At 48.8% G+C, this 20,205-nt stretch overlaps 1 protein-coding gene across 2 annotated transcripts in view; it reads left to right on the forward strand.

The window, feature by feature from the left end:
• The window catches only part of RINL (Ras and Rab interactor like), a 40,347-nt gene that overhangs the window by 12,340 nt on the left and 7,802 nt on the right, over nucleotides 1–20,205 (forward strand). The window contains exons 1-6 of one of the 2 annotated variants that reach the window (XM_083455036.1): nucleotides 404–559; nucleotides 2,870–2,942; nucleotides 6,503–6,591; nucleotides 9,177–9,542; nucleotides 12,966–13,622; nucleotides 19,002–19,316. In XM_083455036.1, the coding sequence (XP_083311162.1) occupies nucleotides 6,588–6,591; nucleotides 9,177–9,542; nucleotides 12,966–13,622; nucleotides 19,002–19,316 (1,342 nt within the window). In that variant the 5' untranslated portion in view covers nucleotides 404–559; nucleotides 2,870–2,942; nucleotides 6,503–6,587. Of the gene's footprint in view, nucleotides 1–403; nucleotides 560–2,869; nucleotides 2,943–6,502; nucleotides 6,592–9,176; nucleotides 9,543–12,965; nucleotides 13,623–19,001; nucleotides 19,317–20,205 lie in introns of those variants that run through there. The other variant, XM_083455035.1, reaches the window with a different exon arrangement.

Raw genomic sequence — 20,205 nt, forward strand, 5'->3', positions numbered from 1 at the left:
TGGCAGGACAGGGTCTGAGCAATGGGAGCTCACCCCGTCGCGGGGATTCGAACCGCTGACCTTCTGATCGGCAAGCCCTAGGCTCTGTGCTTTAACCCACAGCGCCACCCGCGTCCCCAGTACAAGAGGGTAGCATGTGTAATATAAATACAATGACAGGCAGCTGTCTCTCATGCCAAGGCGGTCTGTAATCTAGTCTTCTTCTGGATGCTCCCCATAAACTCTACCCCCCGCCCCGCCCCCTGGTCTCTTCAGGATCTGTTTTTAACTGGAGATGTTGGGAATTGATCCAAGTTCTCCTGCGTGGAAATCATGCGCTTTGGTTAATGAGCTCAGTGTCCTTCCTGTGTGCACCACCACGAAATAATTCAAACTCAAACTAGAGAGAGGATGCAAGTAGCCGCAGGCCCCACCCCATAAGCAAAGTGCGGGTTGTTCTTCTTGGAAATGAAGTTTGTTTCTTCTCCGCAGTCATGTGTTTTGCTCGGCTGATGGAAGGACGGACGAGGGGATATAGCAGAGTGCGTAGCCCTGGTGAACGGTCTCTTTAAAATTGAAGGTTCATTATTGTTCCACAAGATGTGTATTTCTTTAAGGGCCAGAGCAAATAGCATGACCTCGTTTTACAACTGTGAAGCAGTATAGCCGGTGCTGTTAAGTTATGTTAATTAAGCTGTTGGGTACAGTATATAAAGAGCAGCACCTAGCTCTCTCAGTACCCTGGTGGTTGGGTCATGGTTATTGATATATTTAATTGTAAAAGGAGTTTTTGTTTTTCTTATTAAAACCTCGCTAAAGTTCTTTTTGCGTTCCTTGTAATGTGCGGTCCCCCCAGCATGCTTTCTGCAGCGCAACTAATCTGCAAATAGCCAACAAGATCTGGATTTGAAGATTGTTGCGTGAGTGTGATGGGGGTCACCAGCCTGGGCAGACACGAGATGTGAATGCTGTTCAAAATTTGAACGTGGTATGAATGAGCTCCAGGCTGATTGATCTACGGAGGAAGCACACCTTCCTGCTATAGAGAGATAGATAAAGATTATTTTTTTCTGATTTTAAAGCGGCATTCTTTCCTCTTTTCTTAAACCATGATTATACATTTTGGAGAACTCTGCTTTTTCATTGCGCTGCTCCTCTGCCTCCCCTCACTCTCGTACATTGGCTTGCAAACTCTTGAGATGCTTAGATCTTTGGCACGTTACAAATCCATCATGTTGTTGTGATGCTTAGGGGAAGCAAGGGGGAACTAGGGCTTCACAGTGCAGAGGCCAGTGAGTTTCTAGTCCTGATGGACACCGTGTGATCTGGTGCTTTTGTAACACAGAGGACTAGAAAGCTGGATTTTGTGTTTGACGTCTCCTTTGGGGGGCCCCTGCTTGGACTTCACAGGCCTTAATTTGAGCCAGCGCTGAGACCCTTGTGATTCATCTTGGCACTTGTAGGATCAGTCCGGAGCCAGATAAAGGATGCCTCTAGGCATGGGCAGTGTAGCTTTCTCACCGCTGCACCTGGGGTTATGGGAAGGCTGACTGGTCAAGACAGGTCTTTACTACCAGATCTCTCTAGCTGTTCAATGACTGACCAGTCATCATCATCATCATAACAATAATAATTAATAATATTTTATTATTTGTACCCCGCCCATCTGGCTGGGTTTCCCCAGCCACTCTGGGCGGCTTCCAACGAAGATTAAAAATACATTAAAATGTCACACATTAAAAACTTCCCTGAACAGGGCTGCCTTCAGATGTCTTCTAAACGTCAGGTGGTTGCTTATTGCCTTGCCTGGTGGGAGGGCATTCCACAGGGCGGGCGCCACCCCCGAGAAGGCCCTCTGCCTGGTTCCCTGTAACCTCACTTCTCAGGGAGGGAACCACCAGAAGGCCCTTGGCGCTGGACCTCGGTGTCCGCGCAGAAAGATGGGAGTGGAGACGCATACTAGACCGAGGCCATTAGGGCTTTCAAGGTCAGCACCAACACTTTGAATTGTGCTCAGAAACGTACTGGGAGCCAATGTAGGTCTTTCAAGACCGGTGTTATGTGGTCTCGGCGGCCGCTCCCAGTCACCAGTCTAGCTGCCGCATTCTGGATTAGTCGTAATGATTACCTGCATTGTTTTTAATGCTGCTTTATGTTTTACTTTTGCGTAACATTCCCCCAAAGAATCCTGGGAAATGTGGGTTGCCCTTTGCAGAGCTACCGCTTCCAGTGTCCTTAACGAACTACAGTTCCCAGGATTCTTTGGGGAGAAGTTGTGCGCTTTAATCATGTGTTGACTCCATAAAAGTGTGCATTACTCGGGCTGTGAAGTTTGGCAAATAGCCGTGTTGCAACGACTGTCCCACAAGCTTCAAGTAATGAAAGTAATCAGTGATAGACAGAGAAGCTTTAAATGGGTGCACCTCCTTGCCCCAAAAGACCTTCTGCGTGGGGACAGGATTGAAAGGGTCAAACTAACAATGAATGTTAGAATGATGTTGGATTGAAGTTAAGTGGTTTTTAGCAGCAATGTTATAAAGGAATATGTAAAAATGGATTGTTAACAGGTGATAATCTAAAACTATAATATATTAAGATAAAATCAAAGAGGGAAAGGATTTGCTGAATTAACTAATTGAACTGGAATACAAGAAAGGGAGGTGTGAGGAGGTCAGGGAAACAAGTAAATGAAAGATAGGATATGGAAAGACTGTTCTGTTTTTAACTGTTTTTACTTTGTATTTCCTTTTTATTCTTTTTCTTATTTTTGTAATATGTTGAAATTTTAATAAATATCTTTTTTTTTTAAAAAAAGGGTCAAACTAACACACACCCCAATATGTGGCCTATAATTGCACTGCCTTCTATGATGCTTCTCTCATTCTCACAGTGATCTCTCTGGAGGGCTCCCTGCTGCATTTCAGAGACCTCTTAGAGCTGGTCTCTTTCCACCTTGTGAGCAGGTGAGTGTTTGGGGGCAGCTGCTGATGGGGAGACCGGGGGGGGGGGGTTGGGTTGTCGGCTCTCCCTCTGTCCTTGCATTTGGATCCATAGCTGTCAACTTACAGATTTGAAAATAAGGGACCAGCAGCCTTGAAAATAAGGGGCCAGCAGCCAAAATACGAGACCTGCAGCCTCACCTGTTCCAGGCACTCCAGTCTTCCTTTCCTCCTGCAGTCTGGTCAAACTCATGCTGGTAGCTTCGAGAACACTGTCCAACCAACTTTGTAACCAGAGGTTCAACTGAATAGAATCTGAATCACATGCACCACAAGGCCTATGCAGCCTCAACTTAAGATGGCTCCCCGGCCTGGCTTTGCACTGCAAAGTTTGCAGCAGCACGTGCAACAAAATGGCGTCCAGCATTCAAAAACCTCTTCAGCTTGCATTAACTAGCCACACACAAGGCATGCAAGCTCCACCCCCCAGTCGTTCTTAGACTTCTTATTGGGTGAACAACACAGACAAGCAACACAGTTGGAGCCTCCCTCCTCCCTGGCCGGCAGGGAGAGGAGCTGCTTCCTTTGAAATTTAAGGGACATTTAAAGGACATCTATTAATAAGGGACAGCAGCGGGACATGGCGCTGGAATAAGGGACTGTACCTTCAAATAAGGGACACTTGACAGCTATGTTTGGATCTGTTGTGGCGGCACTTTCCAGAAAGCAAAAAGGCCGCACTTCACTGCACGTCCTTTTCATGACTTCTGTGTCTGCTTTCAGCCAAATGTTTTATTATTATTATTATTATTATTATTATTATTATTATTATTACTACTACTACTACAGTGGTACCTTGGGTTACATACGCTTCAGGTTACACACGCTTCAGGTTACAGACTCCGCTAAGCCAGATATAGTACCTTGGGTTAAGAACTTTGCTTCAGGATGAGAACAGAAATCGTGCTCTGGCGGTGCGGCAGCAGCAGGATGCCCCATTAGCTAAAGTGGTCCTTCAGGTTAAAACAGTTTCAGGTTAAGAACGGACCTCCAGAACAAATTAGCTACTTAAGCCCAGGTACCACTGTATTAATAATAATAATTATTGCAATTTATGACCTGCCTTTGACCCTAAGCTTTCAGGGCAGGTTAGAACAATTAAAACACACTATTAAAGCACACTATTGCATAACATTAACAATAATTTACAACAGCTTTGAATTACAGAAATAGGGTGCCCCCCCAATACATCTCAAGGTTTGTAAGAAATCAATTTTTTAGTGTGGAAGCAACTACACTGGGACTCCCCGCATGCTGACACCAGGAAGCTGCCTTTTGAAAGGTGTCTAAACATTTCCGTTTAAACAAACCTACCCCAAAACATAAGTGCTGATGTATATTTTCATCTGTTTCCAGTTTATCGCTGATTTTATCTTTTGAATGTTTACTTTTACTGATAATCTTATTGTTTTATTTTCTTAGAGGTTTTAATTTTAATTTTTAATTTTTTATAAATTTTTATGAAATCAGTCAATAAAATATGAAGTAAAGAAGTACCAATCAATAAATCAAATCTATATTACGGTCACAGACCAGCATAATTACAGTCATTTAAAATCTGTAAAACGTTTTGGAAAGCTAAAATTATTAAAACAGAAGGTATATATAAAAGACTATCAGAATCTAAAAGAAGGGTTAAGGAGCATTAAACGGGTGTGGAGGAGCATAAAAGGTTAGTACAGTATAGGAAAGGCTATATGGCTATCAATTTACAGAGCACTCTGATATGAGTACAGTGGTACCTCGGGTTTCATACGCTTCAGGTTACATACGCTTCAGGTTACAGACTCCGCTAACCCAGAAATAGTGCTTCAGGTTAAGAACTTTGCTTCAGGTTAAGAACAGAAATCGTGGTGCGGCGGCAGCGGGAGGCCCCATTAGCTAAAGTGGTGCTTCAGGTTAAGAACAGTTTCAGGTTAAGTATGGACCTCTGGAACGAATTAAGTACTTAACCCGAGGTACCACTGTATTCATTAAATCTAGTTTGTGAACGCTGCTGTGCAGAACCTGCAACATTGTGCATTGTAGCAGGGTTAGCATCTGAAAGCATCAGGGAGGTATAGAATTGTCTGGTGCGCCCTGGGTACTTATGGAGTAGTGGGGAGAAGAGGCTAATACAAATGTCTCTATAATATAGACACTGGACCTTGAGCTTGTTTGGAGGTTCTAGCAGGGGAGCACAGCTATCGTATACCCTTGACCGAAGAACGGTACAGTGGTGCCCCGCAAGACGAATGCCTCGCAAGACGAAAAACTCGCTAGACGAAAGCGTTTTCCGTTTTTTGAGTCGTTCCGCAAGACGAATTTCCCTATGGGCTTGCTTCGCAAGACGAAACGTCTTGCGAGTTCTTGCGAGTTTGTTTCCTTTTTCTTAAAGCCGCTAAGCCGTTAATAGCCACTAAGCCGCTAATAGCCGTGCATCGCAAGACGAAAAAACCGCAAGACGAAGAGACTCGCGGAACGGATTAATTTCGTCTTGCGAGGCACCACTGTACACTCCTTCTATGTGGGATGGTCGTCCTCTTCCGCCGAGCGCGCAGCTTCGGGAGGGACGCACATGGAGCGGTGAGGGAGGAAGGGGACACCCGCCTAGCCAGCCAGATCAGCCGAATCAACCCTGGCGATCAATGGGGTGACAGATGTCGCAGCCAGATCGCCCTCCCATCCTTTCGTAGAAATGTTATAAGGAATTAAGTATAAATAGATTAATAGAATATTAAAGAAAAAATAAGGTTAGAATGTGTTAAGATGATTATAGGATGGAAAACAGAGGAAGATGGAAAGGAATTGCTGAAACAATTAACAGAAGTGGAATACAAAAAGGGAGGTGTGAGGAGGTCATTGAAATAAGTGAATGGAAGATAAGATATTGAAATTGTTTGATGTGTTTTGAATTGTTTTTGTTTTGTTTTGTTAGTTTAATGTGTTAATGTTATGTAGTGTTTTTGTATTGTATTGTATTGTTCATTTTTTTTGTAGTGTTTAAATTGTTGGAAAAATAATAAATATTATTTTTTAAATATATATATATAATATAGACACTGGAGAAGAACATGCTCTATTCTATGTCTCCAGCTAATGTCAAAGGTTTGCGCTACAGGAAATCGGGGTTTGGAGCAAGGAATTAAGGACGCATGCTTGCCCAGACGGAAGCGACCTCAGTACAGTGGTACCTCGGGTTAAGTACTTAATTCGTTCCGGAGGTCCATACTTAACCTGAAACTGTTCTTAACCTGAAGCACCACTTTAGCTAATGGGGCCTCCCGCTGCTGTTGTGCCACCGCAGCACGATTTCTGTTCTCAACCTGAAGCAAAGTTCTTAACCTGAAGCACTATTTCTGGGTTAGCGGAGTATGTAACCTGAAGCGTATGTAACCTGAGGTACCACTGTATAAGGCAGCTTCCTAAGTTTCGATGTGGACGGCTTGGTGTAAAGCAGAGGACGCCGCTGCCCTGTGGCTTGTGATTCTGGCTGCCTCCTTTGGGAATTGGTTTTGTGAATGTGCTGCGTTCTATGCTTCTAGAGACATCCTTCCACATCTGCTGAGGATCCCAGAGGCCCTTCAACTTCTACACAAGCCTGAATTAGATGCGGTTGCTGCCTTGGGCATGAGTGAGTGAGAACAGCAGGGCAGACTGGGGGTGGGGGGTGTCGATTTCTTGCTCCTCCTTGCAAGTCGAAATTCCTGTCGCTTGGTGTTGCGTGGCGAGTTCCCGCCCCCCTCGGGATAAATAAAGACACGAGACACCATAATTTAAGGTTAAATGGGCGACTTTATTGAATTCAGGAATGAGAGGCATTGGCTTAGGCATTGGTCCTATCGACTATCCGGCTCCAGCCCATTTGCTGGAGACACGGGAAGGGTTAACACCATAGAGGGGGAGACTCCTGCTGAGGCACGTCAACTAGGAGCTCCCCTGGGTCACCGCTCTGGGGCGTGCCTTCGGCCCACACCTCCATAGGCTTCGGACAGGGCCACGCCCCCCGGAGTCCTTTATCGGACCACCCTTCGTTCACTGGAGGGAGGTTATGGCGTTCCTCCCCCCCCCTCCTCTTACCTCCTTCTTACCAATGCCTACCGCCAATGCCGAGGAGTTGTGACGAGTTGCTACGAGATAGGCGAAAAACCAAATGGCTGTACTGTGGTGCCTCGCGTGACGAAAAGAATCCGTTCCGGGAGTCTTTTCGTCTTGCGGTTTTTTCGTCTTGCGAAGCAAGCCCATTGACAGAGTAGCGCTATTAGCGCTATTGGCTAAAAAAGGGCTAAAAACGGCTTTTTTAGGGGGGGGATTAGCGGTTTTGCTGCTAAAATGCTTTTAGCAGCTTAGCGATTCAGAATAAGGGGTTTTGGAGCAAAAAATAAATAAATCGATTTTTTTCGTCATTTTTCGTCTTGCGAAGCAAGCCCATAGGGAAATTCGTCTTGCGAAGCGCCTCTGCAGACGGAAAACCCTTTCGTCTAGCGGGTTTTCCGTCTTGCGAGGCATTCGTCTTGCGGGGCACCACTGTAAATCGCCAATTGGGAAAAAATCCTACCATGCCCCTTGCGGCGACAGACCGAAGTCCATAGCAAAGTGAGAGACCTACCTAAAGCCTACCTACAGGGAGGGAGGGTGGGCAAACGTGGGGCTAGCCGGCGAAAAGAGGACGAGCCCCCTCTGCGCCGGCCCTAAATAGGGCAGGCCACGCCCCCCCAGCCAGCTGATTGGCTGGCTGGGGGGGAAGACGCGCCGGGATTGCCCTGTTCTCGCGGGCGCTGAACCAGCCCCTGCTCACGTGGGGTGGGCGTGAAGACCGCAACCCCACCTCCTGGGCAGGCCGGAAGTGGCTTTGTCAGAATAGGTTGGTTCAACCCAACTCTGCTTCGCCTCGCTTTCTGGTCTCCAAATGCTCTCAGGCGGCGCTTCTTAGAATGTCAGTGTTTTTGGGTGGGATTCAATCCTGCACCAACAATTTGAGGTTGGGAGCTCTTGCACAGCAAGCCGACTTCCCCGAAAGATCAGATATTTTGCGAGAAGGAAAGGGACAGGGGAATGGCACTGCGAAGTGTGGGATATAGCGCTTTGATGCGACGTCATCTAACCTCCCCACAAGCAACTCGGAAAACAAATGCTCATTAAGTAGACAACCTTGTCTGTCCTCCCCACAAAGTGAATGCTCATTCGATAGCCAACAATTTCTAATCTCCCTGCAATATTGAGGAATATTGCTCAACAAACAGTTTTTCTGGAAGTTCTTACAGTCTTTATTAGGGGAAAAAATTCAAAATGGTCTCCTCTCCAAGGCTGGCTTTTGTGTTTGTCCCCATTAGCCCCCCCTCTCCTTGTTCTGGGATGAGGGTCCTATGCCTTCCTAACAAGCTGTATGAGAGTCAGAATAATAATAATAATTGATTATTTATACCCCACCCATCTGGCTGGGCTTCCCCAGGCACTCTGGGTGGCTTCCAACAAAACATTAAAATACAGTAATGCGTCAAACATTAAAAGCTTCCCTAAACAGGGCTGCCTTCAGATGTCTTCTAAAAGTCTGGTAGTTATGGTTCTCTTTGACATCTGGTGGGAGGGCGTTCCACAGGGTGGGTGCCACTACCAAGAAGGCCCTCTGCCTGGTTCCCTGTAACCTGGCTTCTCGCAGTGAGGGAACCACCAGAAGGCCCTTGGCGCTGGACCTCAGTGTCTGGGCAGAACGATGGGGGTGGAGACGCTCCTTCAGGTATACTGGGCCTTTGAGGGCGTTTAGGGCTTTAAAGGTCAGTATCAACACTTTGAATTGTGCTCGGAAACATATTGGGAGCCAGTGTAGGTCTTTCAGGACTGGTGTTATCTGGTCTCAGCAGCCATTCCCAGTCACCAGTCTAGCTGCCGCATTCTGGATTAGTTGTAGTTTCCGGGACACCTTCAAAGGTAGCCCCACAGAGAGCGCATTGCAGTAGTATAAGCAGGAGATAACCAGAGCATGCACCACTCTGGCAAGACAGTCTGCGGGCAGATAAGGGTCTCAGCCTGCGTACCAGATGGAGCTGGTGGAGAAATCCAGGTGGCCCAGCGCTTTCCAGTTTGCAATTCCATGTTGGGAAGCTGCACTTGTTTTAATAGCTCCCTGTCAGGCAGCTGTTAATTAAAGGCACAGGAAAGCCACCCGGGGAAAAAAGAAAAGAAAGTAACCTTCACATTCTGTCTTTGCTTCATTGTCAGAGTTTTGGACAATGCCCCTTAAACCTGACGATGGGCTGGTTTCGGCTGAAGCGGAAGAAGGGCCCGTGGGTCAGGATGGAGCCCCCTCTAAATCCAGACAGGCGGTCTGTTCTGTCCGGATAACGTCCGAGGACGAAGCTCTGTGCATCATCAACCCGCTGTTCGTCTCGGTGCACAGCGATGCTAGCTGGCTTGACCTTGCGTCCAGCTTGCGCCGGTCTAGTAGCACGAGGGGCACTCTGCGGTTCCCGAACGGGCTGGGGACTCCCCAGAAGTCCGGCTCAGTGAAAGCAGCATCCAGGAAACAAGGAGCCCATGGGAGTCTGGATCATCCAGAAGAGGAGGAAGAGGAGGAGATGGAGAAAGGTAAGGAGCTGTTGCTATCGAGGGCATCTGCCACATTTGTAGCATGAAGACTCTGCTTCCAGTTCTCCTCCTCTCCTGCTGCACTCGGCATGCAGAAGGCTCCAGATTCAATCCTCAGTATCTCTGGGTAGGGCTGGGTAAAGTGACTGCCCTCTCAGCCAGTAAGATAGTGGTGTGTGTGTGTGTTTGGGAGAGCAAGGCAGCATAGAATCATGGAATCATAGAGTTGGAAGAGACCACAAGGGCCATCGAGTCCAACCCCCTGCCAAGCAGGAAACACCATCAGAGCACTCCTGACATATGGTTGTCAAGCCTCTGCTTAAAGACCTCCAAGGAAGGAGACTCCACCACACTCCTTGGCAGCAAATTCCACTGTCGAACAGCTCTTACTATCAGGAAGTTCTTCCTAATGTTTAGGTGGAATCTTCTTTCTTGTAGTTTGGATCCATTGCTCTGTGTCCTCTTCTCTGGAGCAGCAGAAAACAACCTTTCTCCCTCTTCTATGTGACATCCTTTTATATATTTGAACATGGCTATCATATCACCCCTTAACCTCCTCTTCTCCAGGCTAAACATGCCCAGCTCCCTTAGCCGTTCCTCATAAGGCATCGTTTCCAGGCCTTTGACCATTTTGGTTGCCCTCCTCTGGACACGTTCCAGTTTGTCCGTGTCCTTCTTGAACTGTGGTGCCCAGAACTGGACACAGTACTCCAGGTGAGGTCTGACCAGAGCAGAATACAGTGGCACTATTACTTCCCTTGATCTAGATGCTATACTCCTATTGATGCAGCCCAGAATTGCATTGGCTTTTTTAGCTGCCGCATCACACTGTTGGCTCATGTCAAGTTTGTGGTCAACCAAGACTCCTAGATCCTTTTCACACGTACTGCTCTCAAGCCAGGTGTCACCCATCTTGTATTTGTGCCTCTCATGACTGGGATCATCTTGCCTGTCTGTTTCACCTGTAATTCTGCCTTCAGCTAAGAGGCTCCCTGATTCTGGAGGACTACTTTTTAATTACTGGTTAATAATAATAATTATTAATTATTAATTATTTCTACCCCGCCCTCCTGGCTGGGTTTCCCCAGCCACTCTGGCCAGCTCCCAACAGAATATTAAAATCACGATAAAACATCAGACAATAAAAACTTCCCTAAGCAGGGCTGCCTTCAAGATGTCTTCTGAAAGTCAGATACAGTGGTACCTCGGGTTACATATGCTTCAGGTTACAGACGCCGCTAACCCAGAAATAGTACCTCAGGTTAAGAACTTTGCTTCAGGATGAGAACAGAAATCGTGCTCCGGCGGCGTGGCAGCAGCGGGAGGCCCCATTAGCTAAAGTGGTGCTTCAGGTTAAGAACAGTTTCAGGTTAAGAACAGACCTCCGGAACAAATTAAGTACATAACCAGAGGTACCACTGTAGTTGCTTATTTCCATGATATCTGATGGGAGGGCGTTCCACAGGGCGGGTGCCACTACTGAGAAGGCCCTCTGCCTGGTTCCCTGTAACTTGGCTTCTCGCAGTGAGGAAACCGCCAGAAGGCCCTTGGAGCTGGATCTCAGTGTCCAGGCAGAACGATGGGGGTGGAGACGCTCCTTCAGGTTGAGTGAAACCAGCTGGATTGTGAGCCTGGCCTTGCTGATAAGAGCAGATTGTGTCCTGACCCTCCTGGGAAGCATGTGGACAGAAGGACCATGCAGATAAAAGCTGGCAAGCACCATCCTGGCCTGCATTTTCAGCTGGTAAGGGGTCGGTGGGAGAGACAGAGAGAGAGAGAGAGAGGGGGGGGGGAGCGCTTCAGTCTGATAACTCAGTGAATACAGGATGAGACTCTTAATCTTAGGGTCATGGGCATGGCAGGGGTTTGAACTAGACCCTTCTGGTCCCTTCCAACTCGACAATTCTATGATACTATGATAGTCTGTTTTGTATGCACCGTATTTTTCGCTCTATAAGACGCACCCGACCATAAGACGCACCTAGTTTTTAGAGAAGGGAAACAAGAAAAAAGAAATTTCTGAATCAAATGTTTTTGAGGAGGCGGCCAGATACAGGATAAAGGAAGTCTTTTCTTTGGTTGTTTGCATTGTTGTATGTTATGCTTGTTGTTTGTTATGTTCGTGTTTGATGGGGGTGGATTTCTGGGGTGGGGTGGGGTGGAGGGTTTGTGTTACGCTGTAAATAAAATTTCCAAAAAATATTCACCTGTTCTGGCTTCAGCGATAGCTGTGCAGCCTGCATTCGCTCCATAAGACGCACACACATTTCCCCTTACTTTTTAGGAGGGGAAAAGTGCGTCTTATAGAGCGAAAAATACGGTAATTTCAGCCTGCAGGTTAGCGTGCGTTTCCATTTCTGACATACGGAGGGTTACTCTCTAACTGCCTGTTGGCTGGCTACAGGTGGGCAAGGTCCAGAGCCGAGCTGATAAGAACAGACTCTGTAATGTCCTGCAGGGCCACCTGGAAGGAGAGTCATGGGGGCACAGGTACCCCCATTGTCTGTTTGTACCTGGAACTGTAGGAGACGGGGGCCCAGGTGCCATCAGAATGCTGATGACACTTGGCTCTCCGATTCTTCATAACAAGGAGGGACCTGGCGCACCCTGGGAACTGGAGTCCGGATGCAGCGAAGGTTTGCAGTGATGGTACCAGGCGAGTCTGCTCGGGAAGAGCGCCCCACCTGGCTTGAGAGCAGTACATGTGAAAAGGATCTAGGAGTCTTGGTTCACCACAAACTTGACATGAGCCAACAGTGTGACGCGGCAGCTAAAAAAGCCAATGCAATTCTGGGCTGCATCAATAGGAGTATAGCATCTAGATCAAGGGAAGTAATAGTGCCACTGTATTCTGCTCTGGTCAGACCTCACCTGGAGTACTGTGTCCAGTTCTGGGCACCACAGTTCAAGAAGGACACTGACAAACTGGAACGTGTCCAGAGGAGGGCAACCAAAATGGTCAAAGGCCTGGAAACGATGCCTTATGAGGAACGGCTAAGGGAGCTGGGCATGTTTAGCCTGGAGAAGAGAAGGTTAAGGGGTGATATGATAGCCATGTTCAAATATATAAAAGGATGTCACCTAGAGGAGGGAGAAAGGTTGTTTTCTGCTGCTCCAGAGAAGCGGACACGGAGCAATGGATCCAAACTACAAGAAAGAAGATTCCACCTAAACATTAGGAGGAACTTCCTGACAGTAAGAGCTGTTTGACAGTGGAATTTGCTGCCAAGGAGTGTGGTGGAGTCTCCTTCTTTGGGGGTCTTTAAGCAGAGGCTTGACAACCATATGTCAGGAGTGCTCTGATGGTGTTTCCTGCTTGGCAGGGGGTTGGACTCGATGGCCCTTGTGGTCTCTTCCAACTCTATGATTCTAAGCAAGAGCAATTTAACCCATCACGCCTTTCTCTTTGCTGCCAACCCTCAGGTGACCCTCTCCTCCGCTCCACCACCGCGCGGCGGAGGCCTCTTCATCGCAGCCTGGCCTGCAGCAGTTCGGAAGCCGCCTCCGAGGAGCTGCCTCTGTCTCCCGACCTCCACCTGAAGGAGATCAAGTCCCCCCACCGCGTCTCCTGGATAGAGGGGATCCCGACCACGCCTCCTCCCGCCTGGCCGCTGCAAAAGTCCAGCTCTGAATCCTCTCTGCTGAGCGAGAACTTGCTGCCTCCCATCCCCGAACTCGACTCGCTCTCCGTCAGCAGCGTGGAGGACGAGACGGAGGGGCTTCTCGCCGCCGCCGTGGCCGCTCAGCAGAAGAAGCAACGCCGTTCCTCCTCCGCCCTGAGTTACAAGGTCCTCCAGCGCCTCTCCGCCGTGGGCAGCACGCTCAGCGGGTTCCTCTCGGCCGAACGCCGGGTGTCCAAGCGAGTACAGGAGCTGGCCCAGGAGCCGTCCTCCTACGTGGGAGGGCTGGTGCAAAGCTTCGTGGGCCACATCCTGCGCGGAGCCGGGAAACGGCACGCTACCAGCACCGACCTGCTCCAGGAGGTCCGGCAGATGATCAGTAACCTCAAGGGCTACCTGTGCGAGAGCTCGGAGCTGCATGTGGTCTGCGAGCACAGCGAGGCCGAGGAGATAGACCTGGGTATTTATCGTTATTAAGTTCGTATCCCGCCCTTCCTCTTCGAGCGATCCGTAGTTAAAAGTAGAAGTCGGCAAATGTGCCCTCTTTTTTTCTCTCCAAAATATGGCAGCCCTGCTTGAGAGTCGTCTGTTTTGAATAGTTTTGGTTGCTGGCAGTAGTGTAAAGGTAAAGGGACCCCTGACCATTAGGTCCAGTCATGGCCGACTCTGGGGTTGTGGCGCTCATCTCGCTTTATTGGCCGAGGCAGCCGGCGTACAGCTTCTGGGTCATGTGGCCAGCATGACTAAGCCGCTTCTGGTGAACCAGAGCAGCGCACGGAAACGCCGTTTACCTTCCCGCCGGAGTGGTACCTATTTATCTACTTGCACTCTGACATGCTTTCGAACTGCTAGGTTGGCAGGAGCAGGGACCGAGCAACGGGAGCTCACCCCGTCGCGGGGATTCGAACCGCCCACCTTCTGATGTGCAAGCCCTAGGCTCTGTGGTTTAACCCACAGCGAAAAGTAGAAGTCGGCAAATGTGCCCTCTTTTTGTCTCTTCAAAATGTGGCAACCATGGCTGTCAACTTTTCCCTTTTCTTGCGAGGAATCCTATTCGGAATAAGGGAATTTCCCTTAAAAAGGGGGGAAAGTTGACAGCTATGATGGCAACCCTACTTGAGAGTCATCTGTTTTGAATAGTTTTGGTTGCTGGCAGTAGTGTGGCTGTGGCAAATTCAGAAGGACAGAGTCCCCTTCATGGCCACTCCCCCTTCAAAGATAATACAACCTTCTAAAATTATACAATCTTTATTTTTTAAAAGAAAAGTTACTCAGAAAACTACGTGTGCAGGTTGAAGTTTCAGCCCGCTGCAAATTATTGCACAGACTATCGGTATGGCTGGGCGCTGCCCTACATTCCTTCCTCCTCCTGTCTCCCAATTAACCTCCATCTCCAGGGCTCAGACTCTGTAGGGTCTACCCTCCTCCACTGCCCTCTCCCAATTAACCTCCGTCTCCAGGGCCCACATCTGTGACATCACCAGGGCTCCCCCCTAGGTCTCAGATTTGGGTCCTGAGATCTCAGGATCTGGAGTGCTGCTGACTTGGCAAGCCCACGATCTCCTCCTCTTCCTCCTCCTCTTCTTGTGCTACTCTGCATGGCCAAGGTTGCAATCTTGGTGGGGGGCAAAGCTCTGTCTACCCCCAAAACAGAAACCGTCACACCGTCAGGTTACCTGCTTCCCGGCAAAGCTGCTTATAAATGTATTTCGTCTTATCTCTGAGCAGCCAAAAATAACACCCCTGCCGTTTCCACTCTGGACCGCGGCCAGCTTGCGACATTGCTATCCGCTCACACGTGGGCCAGAGCAGAGCACTTAGGAAGCTGTGGTTGAGGCTCTGATGGAGCCCACACCGTACGCGGCAGAGGCAGCTGGGAGGGAGCAGATGCAAAGAGGAACCGAGGTAGCTTCCTGGACACAAAGAAATCCAAAGAGGCTTTGGATTCCCTGCACTTGTTTGTTTGTTGGGCTTTTGCCCACTTACTGATGTTTCCACCCAAAATAATAATAATAATAATAATAATTTATTATTTGTACCCCGCCCATCTGGCTGAGCCTCCCCAGCCACTCTGGGCGGCTTCCATAGAAACAAAAAATACAGTAAAATATCACAGATTAAAAACTTCCCTGAACAGGGCTGCCTTAAGATGTCTTCTAAATGTCAGGTAGTTATTTATCGCTTTGACATCTGATGGGAGGGCGTTCCACAGGGCGGGCGCCACTACCAAGAAGGCCCTCTGCCTGGTTCCCTGGTTTGCTTCTCGCAATGAGGGAACTGCCAGAAGGCCCTCAGTGCTGGACCTCAGCGTCAGGTTTCTTAGAATCATAGAGGACCCTCGTACCTACAGGACCGCCTCTCCCGGTATGCCCCACGGAGGACTTAAGGTCCATAAATAGCAACACCCTAGAGGTCCCGGGCCCTAAGGAAGTCAGATTAGCCTCAACCAGAGGCAGGGCCTTTTCAACACTGGCCCCAGCCTGGTGAAACGCTCTGTCTCATGAGACCAGGGCCCTGCAGGATCTGATTTCTTTCCGCAGGGCCTGTAAGACAGAGTTGTTCCACCTGGCCTTTGGCTTGGAGCCAATTTGATCCCCTCCCCCTCTTTTTCCCCCCTTTCTCCTCCTGTGATGGAACACCTATTTGGGGACTTCCCTGGCTTTTTTCTGGCCCACGTAGGACCAGTCTGGAAAGTTAGCCTTGGTGAAGACTTAACATTTTCATCCCCCAAAAAGCGTTCCATTGAAATGAGGCTTTATTTTAATGTTTTAATGTTGTATTTTGATCTTGTTTTTAAGTTGTATTTCAATCAATTTGTTTTATATCGGGTGTTAGCTGCCCTGAGCCTGGTCTTGGCTGGGGAGGGCGGGGTATAAATAATATTATTATTATTATTATTATTATTATTATTATTATTATTATTATAGAGTTGGAAGGTACCCCAGGGGTCATCTAGTCCAACCCCCTGCAATGCAAGAATCTCAACTCCTGAGAACTTTCCAATTCTCACTTTAAGGGGTGGAAGGAAGCACAGCAGTATAGCTGACTCTTAGCCAGTGGCGTAGCATGGGGGGTGCAGGGGGGGCCGGCCGCACCGGGCGCAACTTCTGGGGATTAGGGTTAGGGGGCGCAAATCCACGGGTTAGGGGGCGCAAATCCACGGATTAGGGGGCGCAAATTACTTGCCTTGCCCCGGGTGCTGACAACCCACGCTACACCACTGCTCTTAGCTTAAGCAGGGGTTATGTTCCAAAACCATAATTGTGTGTAGGCAAAACACACTCTCCCTGCACCTCTGAATGCCATATTGTAGAAGACACTGAGCTTTTAACATATTGAGCCGTCAACAACAACAAAAAAACCCTTAGCCAGTGGCGGAGCATGGCTATCGGGCGCCTGGGGCGGTGCGCATGCCAGGCACCCAGGCGCGGGGCTAGCTGGGGGAGGACGCTCTGTGGGGCCTTCAAGGAGTCTGCCTGCCTCTTCCCACTCAGCCGCCCTACAGCTGAGAGGGAGGCAGCAGGCGAACTGCTTGGGCTGCGCAGAACCTGCGCATGCCTGAGCCATCGTTTCACTCCCAGGAGAGATGCGTGACTTGGGCATGTTGCAGGCCCCACGGTGAGTGCCACCCGGCATTTTGTCACCCCCCTCAGAGGTGATACCTGGGGCAACCCACCCCTACCGCACCCCCCTTCCTCCGCCCCTGCCCTTAGCCAGCTGAAAATGCAAACTTTCGGTTTTGAATTCACTCTGCGTGGGGCTGCCCTTGAGAACGACCCAGAAACTCCAGCAGGTGCAGAATGCCGTGGCGAGACTCCTTACGGGGTCCTCACTGCAGGATCACATTCACCTGGTGCTATTCCAGCTGCACTGGCTCCCGGTGGAGTACAGGATCAGGTTTAAGGTGCTTCAAAGCCCCATATGGCCTAGGACCCTCGTACCTACGGGACAGCCTCTCCTGGTATGTCCCACGGAGGACCTTACGGTCTTCAAACAAAAACATCTTGGAGGTCCCAGGCCACAGGGAGGTTAGGCTGGCCTCAACCAGAGTCAGGGCCTTTTCAGTACTGGCCCCGATCTGGGGGAACGCTGTGTCACAAGAGACTAGGGCCCTGTGGGACTTGACATCTTTCCGCAGGGCCTGCAAGACAGAGCTGTTCCACCAGGCCTTTGGCCAGGGAACAGCTTGAACCCCGCCTTTGGTAATCCTCATAGAACGCTAGCCCAATGGTTGCCATTAATTTGATTTGAATTGATTTTAGAATGAATTGATTTTAGAATGCTGTGTTACTTTTACTGTTGTTAGCCGCTCTGAGCCCGGCTTCGGCTGGGGAGGGCGGGATATAAATTTTAAAAAATTATTATTATTATTGAATTCAAAGTGCAAGCAACCTTGCGAAAAATGTGGTTATATTTTAAACTGGAACGCCATCAAACAAAAGGGAAAGTGTGTCTGGTCTCTGGATTCTCATCCTCTGACTTCCACTAATTTTTTTTATAAGATATTTATTAAAGTTTTCAATATATTACAAAAATTAGAAAAAATAAAGAAAAAGAAAAAGAAAAGGAAAATACAAAATAGAAACAGTTAAAAACAAATCAGTCTTTCCATATCTTATCTTTCATTTACTTGTTTCCCTGACCTCCCCACACCTCCCTTTCTTGCATTCCAGTTCAATTGGTTAATTCAGCAAATCCTTTCCCTCTTTGATTTTATCTTATCTTTTATCTTAATATATTATAACTTTGAATTATCACCTGTTAGCAATCCCTTTGTTCATATTCCTTAACATTGCTGCTAAAAAATCCCACTTAACTTCAATCCAGCATCATTCTAACATTCATTAATTTTACAGTGTTTCCGTAAATAGTCTTTAAATTTCTTCCAATCTTCTTCCACTGACTCTTCTCCCTGGTCTTGGATTCTGCTGGTCATTTTCGCCAATTCCATATAGTCCATCACCTTCATCTGCCATTCTTCCAGAGTGGGTAATTCTTGTGTCTCCTCTGACTTCCTCTAGGATTGTTGTTGTTGTTGAGTCGTTCAGTCGTGTCCGACTCTTCGTGACCCCCTGGACCAGAGCACGCCAGGCACTCCTGTCTTCCACTGCCACCCGCAGTTTGGTCAGACTCATGTTTGTAGCTTCGAGAACACTGTCTAACCATCTCGTCCTCTGTCGTCCCCTTCTCCTTGTGCTCTCCATCTTTCCCAGCATCAGGGTCTTTTCCAGGGAGTCTTCTCTTCTCATGAGGTGGCCAAAGTATTGGAGCCTCAGCTTCACGATCTGTCCTTCCAGTGAGCACTCAGGGCTGATTTCCTTAAGAATGGATGCATTTGATCTTCTTGCAGTCCGTGGGACTCTCAAGAGTCTCCTCCAGCACCATAACTCAAAAGCATCCATTCTTCGGCGATCAGCCTTCTTTATGGTCCAGCTCTCATTTCCATATATCACTACTGGGAAAACCATAGCTTTTACTATACGGACCTTTGTTGGCAAGGTGATGTCTCTACTTTTTAAAATGCTGTCTAGGTTTGTCATTGCTTTCCTCCCAAGAAGCAGGCGTCTCTTAATTTCGTGGCTGCTGTCACCTCTAGGATAGCCGCCCATTATTATCATCATTAAACTTGCCACAAGCTTGAAAGCCTCGTCATCGCCTCATCCCCGTGCTAGGGCAAGGAGCGTCCAGGTGGCACCGTCGCTCCTCCTCCTGGGAGAAAAATCCCGGAGCTGTGCTCGCCCTCCAATACACCACTTGCCTGACCTACGTGATCCACAGTAACGTGTCGTGGTTTCATTTTCTCTTCCTCTTCCCCTTTCTTGTATCATTTTGCTGCTAGGTTACGTGGTCGAAGCCGCTCTGTACAAATGCATCCTGAAGCCTCTCCGGAACTCCATCTATGCCCGGTTGCAGGAATTCCACGCCCACGACGGCACCCTGGACAAGCTGCGCGGGCACCAGGCCACCATGCGGCGGCAGAGCCTGGCCGAGCTGGGCGTGACGGCCGGCGTCCCAGATGCGGCCGCCTTAGAGCGCATCCAGGCCAAGCTGAGCCTCATGCACCAGGCTTACTCTCCCAAGAAGAAGGAGACGCACATGCTCAAAGTCTGCAAAATGCTCTACGAAGCCATGAACCAGGCTGCAGGAGGAACAGGTAGGCAAGCCTTGACAACATCTCTCTGAGAAGAGTCAGAGCTCAGTGGTCTAGAGCGGCTGGTTTGCCTCCAGCAGGGTCCCAGTTTCAATCGCCAGCTGGGGAAGGCTTCCCTGTCTGAAATTCTGGAGAGTGGCTGCCAGCCAGAGTAGGCAGCACTGAGCTGCATGGACCAAGTGGCCTGACTTGGGAAGAAGGGCTTTTCTTCTTGCTTGTCTTTAATAATAATAATAATAATAATAATTTATTATTTATACCCCACCCAGTGGCATAGCGTGGGTTGTCAGCACCCGGGGCAAGGCAAGTAATTTGCGCCCCCTAACCCGTGGATTTGCGCCCCCTAACCCTAACCCCCAGATGTTGCGCCCGGTGCGGCCGGCCCCCCCTGCACCCCCCACACTACGCCACTGACCCCACCCATCTGGCTGAGTTTCCCCAGCCACTCTGGGCGGCTTCCAATCAAGTGTTAAAAACAATACAGCATTAAATATTAAAAACATCCCTAAACAGGGCTGCCTTCAGATGTCTTTTAAAAAGAAGATAGCTGCTTATTTCCTTCACATCTGAAGGGAGGGTGTTCCACAGGGTGGGCGCCACTACTGAGAAGGCCCTCTGTCTGGTTCCCTGTAACCTCACTTCTCGCAATGAGGGAACCGCCAGAAGGCCCTCGGTGCTGGATCTCAGTGTCTGGGCTGAATGAATCTCCCAACATTCAACTTCACTGAACGCTCCTGAGTCCCAGTCGTACCTCGGAAGTCGCGTTCAGGAAGTCCGTTCGACTTCCAAAACATTCGGAAACCAAGGCGCAGCTTCCGATTGGCTGCAGGAAGCTCCTGCAGCCAATCGGAAGCCATGGAAGCCCCGTCGGACTTGCGGGTTCCAAAAAACG

Source organism: Podarcis tiliguerta (assembly GCF_965153285.1).
Source record: "Podarcis tiliguerta genome assembly, chromosome: 8".
Taxonomy (NCBI): domain Eukaryota; kingdom Metazoa; phylum Chordata; class Lepidosauria; order Squamata; family Lacertidae; genus Podarcis; species Podarcis tiliguerta.